Consider the following 11261-nt stretch of genomic DNA (forward strand, 5'->3'; position numbering starts at 1 on the left):
GATTTTAGGTTTTGGGTTGGAGAGAGAGAGAAACCAAATACCAGTTCTTCCAAATTCCAAAGGTCCTTTCTTGCTTCAGGTAAAGTGGATGGACCAATCCATAAGCCAACAAAGGAAAGTCAAACTTTATGTTTCCATTTTCAATTTATCTATAAACAGGAGTCAATCTCACGTTCCGTGACCCAAGAGGAAGGGAGGAATGGGAAGCAATTGGCAAGCCAGATGCTATGTTTAACCCACTAATCAAGGTTCATAGAAATAAGTATGCATGTTGGAGGCATCATTAGCCAGGTGGTAGTCATACCTCTCAACTTAATTACCAAATATTGATAAAAGGTGTGAAGATGAAATGCAATTGGATAAAAATCAAGACCTAAATTGAAGCTAAGTAAACAATTGGAGGATGATATACAAAGAGTGCATTGAATTTATCTCCAGATGAGGACAGAGGACAGTGTTCTGAACTTTGCAGGGTGTCTAAATTCTCAGTATATGAAACAACTCCGATGAAAGTTCACTTCCTCTGGTCAAATATAAACTCCACTTTTACAGCAGCAAATCAAGTGATGATCTGACATCAACTATGAAAAGTGATCTGATTCTACATACTGTCTTTCAATATCCAAGATCCTTCTTTGAATGCAGAGTGGAAAAATCTTCACCAGGATTATTTTTTAAATTGGAGATCTTGAGAAAATCAGTAATAGAGATGTGCTTCATAAACCTCGTGTGAAGTCCATGTTATAGCAAGTGGGATTGCATGGATATGGGCAATCAATCTGCTTCAATACTTTACGGTTGAAGTACCAATCACCCACAGACTCTGCAATGGTCTGTTCCAAAAACGTTACTCATACAAAATGGTTAATAATTATTAGAATTCCAAGTGCAGAGCAAGTATTGACCAAAGAACCATTAGCACAATCACCAGCCAGACCAGATAGAAGCCACGGATGTTGACATTCATAGAATCAGATGATAAGCCCTAAATCAATTGTTTTTAATTGTACCTTAATTGCAATTAAAATTTTTTATTTTGAGAATCATGATAGATCCTGAAAACTATCATTTTATCTCCATAATAGATGATAAAAACATTCCTTACCTTATTGTTGATTCTGGGCGAATGCCATGTCTCAGCCATCAATGTCTGGCAATGAATAAAGCAAGAATTTATAAACATACCCACTTCCTCGTTTTGCTGGAGCTCACTTAGTGCCTTAAGCAGAGAATTACGGAAACCTATATGTCAGAAGCGATAAGAAGATCAGGCCACAACATAAGAGCTGCTTTGTTGCTTGGAAATATTAATTGCAATGCATATCTCCAATTTCAATGTTCTAAAGTCTCCTTAGATTGTCAGGCAAAGTGTATTGGGTGCATATTACATATCCAACTAACCTTGTAGTGTTTCAATCTGGCTAGAATTACAATTCTGAATGTTCAATCTGCATCTGCTCCAGTAGCCATGAGGATCTGATGAATCAGGGACTAAGATATGTTGTATCTAAAGATTATCTGGTCAGCGTTAGAAGATATAAATGAAAAGGAAAATAGCATTACCTAATTAGCAAATAGTTTCGCCTTTCAAAAAGAAAAAAAATAGAAAATAGTTTCCAGTTTGATAACAAGGTACCTGCCAAAAATCATAAGCTGGGTTGACAATGAACAGTGGGGTCCTAACATTTTTGACAATTTCTTGAGGAAAGAAACACTGCAATGGCAATCAGCAACAGACCATGGCAGGTAAATATTTGCAATTCAAAACTTGTTGAACGTGAACAGCAAGTGAGATCAATGATCAAATAAAACAGTGACATGATTACCATTATGAAAAGAAAAGAAAAAAAGAAAAGTAAAAACCTGCCTTAGATGGTTCCATTCTTCCGACACAATTCTTGTGCAAACTTTTTGCTGTACCCTGACATGACATGTAAACAAAAGATATCAACAACTTTAGGAAGGGTGGAATAATAGAAGGAAAAAGAAAAAACCAAAAACAGGAACCACTGATTAGGACCCAGGGGGATGCACCCTATTGATCACCTTAAAATTTTAATGCCAGTCGTCAAAATGACCATAACCAACTAACTTATCATTTTCTAAGGATGAATAATCCATGGCAAGATATTATATAGGCATAATATATTGAGATTGGCAGAACCTGTAGTTGGACAACATCATGATAGAAAGCCCTCATGGTGCGTTTTCCAAGAATATCTGGCCTGCAATAGAGGAAACAGAAAGACTAAGTTTCAACATATGCAGTCAAGACTAAATTTAAGCAGGATTGTTAACTTAATGTATATGGGTAAATGAAGCAGTATTTGCTAAATCTGGATAAGTAAGTATCTCAGCACCCACTATATTTTTGTTGCAACATCAAAATGACTTATGATTTTGCATGAATGATTGCATAATACATATATACTTATAATCTATAAATATATATAAAAGCATGGATGTTGGTGGAACTTTTGATTGACAAAAATGGATATATTTGTTTTTTTTTATTTTTAAATTGTCATTTTAAATATTTTTTATAATAAATATAATAAATATCCAATTTATAAATAAGAACTCTAATTCATTAATGTCTTTCATTAAAAAAAAAATTTTTTTAGTTCTAATAGTACTGAATAATTTATAAATTAATATAACAAAATTTCAATTTTTTATACTTTAGAAACATTTGAAGTTATATATAATTACTATATTCGAAAATAAATAAAAAAAAAGTATGCATGCGTGACGCACATGACAACAAATACTAGTAAAAATACAAAAAACATATATAAATGTGTGTGTGTGTATTTTTACATCTGCTCATGTATATAGAACCGTATGATCAGTTCAAGTATAGCTTAAAAAGCATTGATATGTACCGAAAAAAAAAACATACTCATCAAGGAAAAAACCAGCATCAGCAAGACACTTGACAGTTGCATCGTTTGGCAGATGATCTCGAAAGTCGTCACAATGTATAAGAGTTGCCAACCCACCGGCAGAGCACCCTGAAAGAAGTGCCTGCAAAGTCATCGAATCCATCACCTTGCTACTAAAGATTGCATGACAACAATCATGAAAAATGAAGACAAATGTACTTAGTAACACTTTTTCACCTTCAAATAAGAAAACTCAACCAAAGCATCAATGTTGCTACCTGTTTAGCATTAGACAATCCAAGTGATAAGAGTTCATCCGTAAATGCTTCCCAAATGAGTTGGCCTCTGAAGAAAAGCTTTGTTCCATTCTACGAAAGACAATAAAACACCCCGAAAAATTAGAAATGTAGTCCAAATTTTCATTTTATGCAAAGAATTACTCCAATCTTAAATAAATAACTAAAAAGTTTTACCTTGAACTCACTTTCAGGGTGGCCAGCCAAAGATGCACCATCACAATAACGTATCTTAACCTTATTCCAATTATAAAAATCTGTAAAAAAAGAAAAAATCACTTTTTTTTTTGAAAGCATATTCTTTCAACAACATAATTTATCAAATTAAAAAAAAAAAGAAAATCAATGATGCAAAGAATATACCAGGATTTTGAGAAGGATGACGGCTTAAAATGCCAGAAAATTGAACTAGTTGGTCCATGTAATTTGAGGAACCTAAAGCTGTTCTTTTTCGATAATTACATGATTCTATCGAATTACACCAACCTCCACCCTAAACCCCAGAAAATAAAACTTGAAAACAAAGTCAAATTCTGGTGAAAAATCAAGAACCAAAAAAATTAAAAGTAAAAGTAAAAGTAATTGATTTACCTCAATGTGGAGAACCCAACTGTTAGAGCCAGATCCAAAGCCCTTCTGGAAATGGTATGCAGGTAAACTTCCATCTAAGCAAACTGAAAAATGAATTAAATTGAAAAGTTTATACTAATAATCAATTTTACAAGAAAAGAGAAAAAGGTTGAATTTTTGGTGGAGAAATAAGGGTGGGGTTGGGTACAGGCGCCTGTAGCTTTGGCTCTGTGGAGCAAAGTCAAGGGAACGAGATCGTCGGTGGAGTTGAGATCGGGGTTTCGAGAATCGAAGAGGAGAGTGAAAGCGAAGAGGATGATGGTGAATCCGACGGCTGCGATGGCCCAATCCCTCTTCGCCCACTTTCTCCACCAAGTCAAAGTGCGAATCCTTGGATTTGCCATTGTAAAAGAGCCTCTTCTTTTTTGCGTCAGGTGATTTTCCGTTGGTCGAAAGTCCTAACGAACTCAACGGACTACCAAGCTCATTCAATAGAATAAAAGAGAACATGGCCTAAAACGGCGTCGTTTTATTTTATTTTTGAATTTTTAGTTCCCCGCTTTCTTTTAGATATCACATTCAACATGATTATACTTGTGGATATTGCAAACATTCTATCTCCATTGAACATCTGAAATTACTGCTTCCTGCACATGTTGCTTGAGTTTCCCATGGACAACAAAGCTGGAAGATATTATGTCAGTCTTGATCTTGGACAGCTCAAAGCTGATAAATATTGATTTTATGTAACATTTTTCATCAGCCATGGCAATTATCAATGAAAAGAAAAAATGGAAAGGGGTACAAATACGCCAAATGAGTAACAGCAAGAATCTTAAAGTATGCTCACCACCAACATCATTTGGTTACAAACTGCATATCAAACAAGAACAAATTTCATTTGCTTGACATGAATGGAATTACAACATAAAAGAAGGGTTAGTTTTCCATGAACCAGTAAAGAATCCCAAGGGTGGAAATTGACAGGGTGAGGTGCTGATATAAGATTAGCAAAACCAGTGAGTTACGTGATGATAACCAACTGCCAGCACTTTTCTCATTAGGCTTTTAGTATTTGCTATCTACCATATGAACCTCTGGACCCCAGGCTCATGGTCCCAATGGAATGGCCGAAACAAGAACATTCTCATTGTGAAGACATTAAGCACTGTATATAGAATCCCCATCAGAAGCAAGCTTTGGCAGTCATTAATACCAGTATGAAGCATATAAAAATAGAATGGTATCGTATAGTATCTGAACTCAATTAGTGGAGCAGGAACAAGAACAGCAGAAGTAGCCAAGAAATACACCAATACCCAGATTCTCCTTTGAGTTTTATCTGCCAAGGAAAGGTATATAGCAACCTCAGAAAAGTTGGGATACACTATGTACAATAGATATGTAGTGCTATGTACTAACCCAATAGATGGAATATTGAGAACCATGAATAAACATAAACTGGCACCAGAAGATACTTCATTGACCAATGAAAATTGATTATCTTCCTCCAAAGATAGAAGGTATAATGCCGATTGTCAGCAAGTAGATAAGGGTGAGCAATGCTGCAAATCCATTAACCGCATGATGTAAAAGTATAAGTGTTTGATCTAAAAGGTAAGAAGAAGAAGAAGAGTAAAGCAGTTCCAAATTAATGTCAGATAACCTGGCATCAGTATATCATTTGTTGTTTGAACTAACCTGAAAAAATGTACAGAAAGGAGGCTAGCCATCAAAGCCAAGAATCCTAGGAAAAAACCAAGCAGCCTGTTCTTCCAGAATGACCAAAACAGATCTAGAGCTTGACCTATTGTGAAATGCAGAGGAGCCGCAAAAAGAGCAGAAACAATGCTAAAATACATTATTTGTGCAAAATGTGGAGAAACTGTGTGAGCTTCTTTTGCACCTGCAATATTAAAAGGCAGAGTGAGAAAGAAGAAAAGAAAAAAAAAAATAGAGGTAAAGGAACCAAAAACATGGTAATCAGAATGATACCTAAAACAACACTCCCATTACAAATGAGAAAACCAACAAATGCCAGCAATACAAAAAAGAATGGGCTAAAGGACACCAAAAGCTCCCACTTTATGCGCCATGCAGTGAAAACAATAGCCTGAATCTCATAAAGCAGACCTGCATTATAATGCCAAAAAAGGACGTCACATTAGCATAAATGACATCTTCTCTGGCAAAGAGTGATTTCTTAAACCCTATGAACAAGCAGTTGACAAGTAAGTCCATAACAATTCAACTGACATGGTTTTACAAATTAACTAACAAAAGCAAGATCAAAGATGTCAAAAGAACCCGATGTTTGGGATGTTGAAGAGGTGTTTGTCCTGTAAAAGGAATGCTTATTAGCCTCTGAATTTCCCCTGGACTTCCTTTTCCTCAAGTTTGAACTCACATTGACACTGGTAATGAGGGTTGACGGACTAATACCCTTATTTGCTTTTAAATTATATACTTTTGCACTATCTCTTTGATGCGCCAGTGTAATATCAATGACCCCAGAGCAGGTAACAAAAAGCATCCATATAATATTTGTCTGTCGAATAACAACTGCCATGGCCCCAAGCTGCAAGAACACAGGTGGAAACGAGTAAATACCTACATGAAACAACAAAGGAAATAACAACAACAGTCAGGAAAATGTGAAGCTATCCCCAAACTGTTTGATTTGATTGTCCTTTTAAAAAGTTGTACCTTCGGGGCCATGCATAGCAAGATTACTAAGTTTAAAACCTTAAGAATAGCTTAGCACTCAGTTTTCCATATGCAATCCAAAACATAGGCAGGTTATCTTCTTCCCAGGTAGTGTGTGAAATAATATCCAGGAAATTTTATCATTTATTGACAGCATAAAAAGAAAAATTTAAGCTGACTCATTTACCAATGCACTGAATAGATATTTCTTCTTCAGACATGCAAGATACATGGCGAGCACAGCAGTAAGTGATGCAACATCAGTGTAGTAAAAAAAAGTGAAGAACCAGTGGAGTGGATACAGGGCTAAAACTGCTGCAAAAAGCGTTGCTTTTCTATCATCAAGAGCTGGCCTCAAGTGGGTTATTATCTCATATACTAGAATGCTGCATAGTACTGCCAAGACTCCATTTAGAGAGCGAAGAGCAGCGGTGGAGCAAACTTCCGGGAATGATGAAGCCAACTGTAGAAAATAATTGCCCGGAAACAAAGCAGCAACATGAACAAGTGAAAGATAGTACCTGTAAAAGTATTTCTAACAAAGTTATAATAAAAGTTTACGACATTCAAGCAATAGAGTCAAAATAATAGGGAAAGCATGGAAGATAGCAATTGGTTCAAAAACCCATCTTTGCAGAAGGAGCAAAGAAATTCCTAATGCAACGTCAATTAATCTAATTGAATAGAGCACCATTAAGATTCAGTAAAGTAAATCCCAAACTTTTATCTAAGAAAAGGAATAGAATGGAATTGGAAACAGAGAAGAGAAAGAGCATTACAGGCCAGGTGGGGTAGTGATCATGGGATCCCAGCTCCTGAAATTGCCATTGCAGTATTGTTGAGCCTGAGGTATGTGGAAAATCTCATCCTGCCCACATAAAAAGATACGTGTCCGACTCAAAATGAACTATTTTTGTGACGATCAAAATCAATGGAAAGTAAGGAAGAAGATTCAAAGAGGAGAGCCAATTTGAACTGTTTCTCTTACCATGTAAGGATCAGGAACAATGCGATTCACCAGGATGGATATGGGAATTACCCAAACGCTGACTATTGCCGCTACTGCTATTCTACCCATCTTTTCTCTTCTCTTAGCAGAGTTCAGATATCCCCGCAATTTCAACAAGAAAAATCTATCATTTCTTAAGCTTTGGGTACAAAAAAGAAATTCTACTTTTCAATGCTTAATTCAGCTCGAGTGGATGCCGGGGCCGCTTCTATTCACAAACGGAAAGCAAAGGACGCGTTTCGTTGTGTAATCGTGCTGACAGATTGGGTTTCTCTTAAAAGGCAAAACGAGTCGTTTTTGCTTTTAGCATGATGCCTATGAAGAAAAAGGGTTCTAAGTTTCCAATCTTATTCTTAGGATTTATATCTCAATTATGTCGATTCAAAACTTTTAATAAAAACATAATCTGAGCTAAATTTTTTATACAGGTTTGAAACTTTTAATAAATAATATAATTTTGAAAAAAAATTAATCAAATAACCGATATAGATTCAAAACTTTTAATGGATAACATAACTTTTAAAAAAATTAAACTTTCGAACTATTTGAACCAAATGGTTAGATTCTAATTGGCTTAGAGCCAATTACTACAAATTTTAACCTAGTAGACTTATTACATCTAATTGAACACTTTACATGTGATTACTAAGATGTTAAGGACAATCACAACTCCAGAGATGTTAAGATTTTTAATTCTTGTTGCATTTCACAAGTTACTCCTTTCTCTCATGCATGACAACACAAATAGAGCCAAATGTGCTGGATATATTTTCACAATTTGCTGGAATTGTTTCATTCTATGGAAAAATTTATCATTAATTCATTCATAAAATTGGTGGTAGCTAACCAATAACATAGAGATTCAAAGAAAGAAAACAGATTAACATGAATTAACATGCTAACAACAAGTTTGTTGGGCAATTGTCCCTCACTAGGAAAAGAGAAAATGATAACTGAAAATATTCCAACAATCATCCATCCTTTCAAGGTTATTGTTCAAACAGGGAAGTGATGGGACAAGAAAAACAGATGATGAAACCAAAATATGAAAATGCAAGAAGCATTTTTACTCCCTATAACAGAGCAGAGAAAATGATAATATGAATTTTCTTTTCCTTGCCCGTGCTCAAAAACATTTCCTGTGCACAATTGAAGGCCCAGATTCATCATATTCAGCTTTGGCAATCCACATCTGCACTCGAGGGAAAACGTAGGGTTCCATGTTAGAAACTTTTCAGAAAGCGCTTTGATAAAAACATTTGATGGTAATTGCATAATTAACTTACCTGTTGGAAAGTGCTGAGGGATGCCAATATGGAACCTCCGATCCACACACTATACTTCCTCTCAGGAGGAGCAACCACCTTAATCTTCATGCTGCTAGGAGCCAAAGCTGTGATCTCTTTGCTCATTCTATCAGCAATACCGGGGAACATGGTGGTACCACCACTAAGCACGATATTGCCATACAAATCCTTTCTGATATCGACATCACACTTCATTATGGAGTTGTAAGTTGTTTCATGGATACCAGCAGCTTCCATCCCAATCATGGATGGCTGGAAAAGGACTTCTGGGCACCGGAATCGCTCAGCCCCGATGGTGATCACCTGACCATCAGGCAACTCATAGCTCTTCTCGACAGAAGAACTGGTCTTGGCAGTTTCTAGTTCTTGTTCATAGTCAAGGGCAATGTAAGCCAACTTTTCTTTCATGTCCCTCACAATTTCCCGTTCAGCTGTGGTGGTGAATGAGTAACCACGCTCAGTTAAAATCTTCATCAGGGCATCAGTGAGGTCACGACCAGCAAGATCAAGACGCAAGATTGCGTGTGGAAGAGCATATCCCTCGTAAATAGGGACTGTGTGGCTGACACCATCTCCAGAATCAAGCACAATACCTGCAACAAACACACAGCACAAAGATCTCACATAACTCTGCATTACCATAGTGAACTGAAAGCATAACTAAATAGTCACAAAAAACACGCAAAGAAAAATGAAACTGAGAATGTCAAAGATCTTTCATCACTGAAGTCATTGTTGGTTGGCTAAGTCAGGTGATCTACCCTCCGAGAGATCCCAAAACAAGGCATTGACACAAAATATTGGGAAACCAATTAAAACATATCATAGTTTAGACAAAATGAATGCTTACCAGTTGTTCGACCACTAGCATAAAGGGAAAGAACAGCCTGAATGGCAACATACATAGCAGGTGCATTGAAGGTTTCAAACATGATTTGAGTCATCTTCTCACGGTTGGCCTTTGGGTTGAGAGGGGCTTCAGTGAGGAGAACTGGGTGCTCCTCTGGAGCAACACGAAGTTCATTGTAAAAGGTATGATGCCAAATTTTCTCCATGTCATCCCAATTGCTGACAATGCCATGCTCAATTGGGTACTTCAAAGTCAAAATACCACGCTTAGATTGAGCCTCATCCCCAACATATGCATCTTTCTGTCCCATGCCAACCATCACTCCGGTATGACGCGGGCGACCAACAATGCTAGGAAACACCGCCCTTGGAGCATCGTCCCCAGCAAATCCAGCCTAAGCAACAATTTTAAAAACATATTTAAAAAACAGGTGTAAATTATATTATATAAACAAAAAAGGGAGGTACATTAGCTTATAGAAACAGCATTTAAATGATAAGGATTCCGGTCTAGTACCTTAACCATTCCAGTTCCATTATCGCAGACAAGGGGCTGAATGTCCTCACCATCGGCCATCTTCTAGACTTCTACAGCCAGAAAGAGAAGCAATATCATAACATCAGCATAGTTTACCGGTCAGAATAACAGCAATCCTAGCTTCATATCGATTCTTCTAAAACAGAAATCATATCCAACAGTACCGTACATTGGTCCGAAACAAACTTCTTAACAGCTCAATCACTAATACCCTCACATCTTGCAACCCAACCAACATTGCCATTTGGAAACTAAAAATGGATGAGACCCCAAAGGCAGAAGAACCAAACAAAAAGGAAAGAGAACAGTTTAATGTACAAAGACATCAATGTCAGCAAGTACCAATTACATATTGAATTTAATATAATGTACAAAGCGAAAAGCCCAAAAGAATTAACGCATTGCTTAACAATCTAATAGATCCACACAGTTTGAAAGGAACCCGAAATCGAAATTCAAATTTTCCCAACACGGTTTAAGAAAACATGAACAGAAACATGATTTAACAGAAGAAAACGACAGATCAAGAAAACATTGTCAGAGATCGAAGTGACAAGCTCCGAAAGGAGAACATTACCCAATGTGGGGAACAACAAATCTATAAATACTAATCAAGCAAACAAGAAAAGAAACAACCAAGATCGAAAAAAAAAAAAGAACCTAAAAACGATCGAAGATTATCGTAAAGGTTTCCGAGATTTCGCGTTCTTTGAGGTTGTCTTCTCAGCTGCTGTACCCGCCTTTAGAGCCTCAAGTTGTTTCAAAATAACATGAAAGAAATAAGCAAAAAAAGGGACAAAGTGGGTTTGTTTTGTCGACAAAAATAAATAAATAAATAAAAAGAATTATTAAAAGTTTTCAAAAAATCAAAATGAAACTCTGCCACAGTCGAAATGAAATGCGAATTAAATGGCACTAAATTCGGTATCGCACGAATTTCAGACCATTTGTTTTGTTCTCCTTTTTCTTGGTTATATATAGGTTTATAGGATCTAAAGGTCCAGATGAGGGGGCTTAGTCTGATCTGGCGGTTGTGGAAGATCCAGCTGTCGGTTATTTATTTTGAATTGTTGGGGTGACGGTTTTGCCATTATTATTTAT

The 11261-nt window shown here is 36.4% G+C and overlaps 3 protein-coding genes across 3 annotated transcripts; all 3 read right to left on the reverse strand.

Annotated features, from left to right (window-relative positions):
- Positions 284 to 4228, reverse strand: LOC18597764 (pectin acetylesterase 5). The gene is made up of 12 exons (XM_007026968.2): positions 3960 to 4228; positions 3773 to 3855; positions 3545 to 3674; positions 3359 to 3438; positions 3164 to 3253; positions 2903 to 3027; positions 2165 to 2225; positions 1868 to 1921; positions 1637 to 1714; positions 1402 to 1507; positions 1106 to 1242; positions 284 to 833 (listed from the first exon to the last, which is right to left on the reverse strand). Exons 1-12 carry the CDS (start codon positions 4153 to 4155, stop codon positions 717 to 719), a joined length of 1257 nt encoding a protein of 418 aa, XP_007027030.2. The 5' UTR covers positions 4156 to 4228; the 3' UTR covers positions 284 to 716.
- Positions 4533 to 7714, reverse strand: LOC18597765 (dol-P-Glc:Glc(2)Man(9)GlcNAc(2)-PP-Dol alpha-1,2-glucosyltransferase). Its single transcript, XM_007026972.2, has 8 exons — positions 7446 to 7714; positions 7237 to 7325; positions 6645 to 6978; positions 6059 to 6329; positions 5747 to 5884; positions 5453 to 5657; positions 5174 to 5316; positions 4533 to 5093 (listed from the first exon to the last, which is right to left on the reverse strand). Exons 1-8 carry the CDS (start codon positions 7533 to 7535, stop codon positions 4834 to 4836), a joined length of 1530 nt encoding a protein of 509 aa, XP_007027034.2. The 5' UTR covers positions 7536 to 7714; the 3' UTR covers positions 4533 to 4833.
- LOC18597766 (actin) lies at positions 8286 to 10976 on the reverse strand. Its single transcript, XM_007026973.2, has 5 exons — positions 10821 to 10976; positions 10140 to 10210; positions 9624 to 10017; positions 8753 to 9366; positions 8286 to 8658 (listed from the first exon to the last, which is right to left on the reverse strand). Exons 2-5 carry the CDS (start codon positions 10197 to 10199, stop codon positions 8593 to 8595), a joined length of 1134 nt encoding a protein of 377 aa, XP_007027035.1. The 5' UTR covers positions 10200 to 10210; positions 10821 to 10976; the 3' UTR covers positions 8286 to 8592.

This window comes from Theobroma cacao, chromosome 5, assembly GCF_000208745.1.
Source record: "Theobroma cacao cultivar B97-61/B2 chromosome 5, Criollo_cocoa_genome_V2, whole genome shotgun sequence".
NCBI classification, from domain to species: domain Eukaryota; kingdom Viridiplantae; phylum Streptophyta; class Magnoliopsida; order Malvales; family Malvaceae; genus Theobroma; species Theobroma cacao.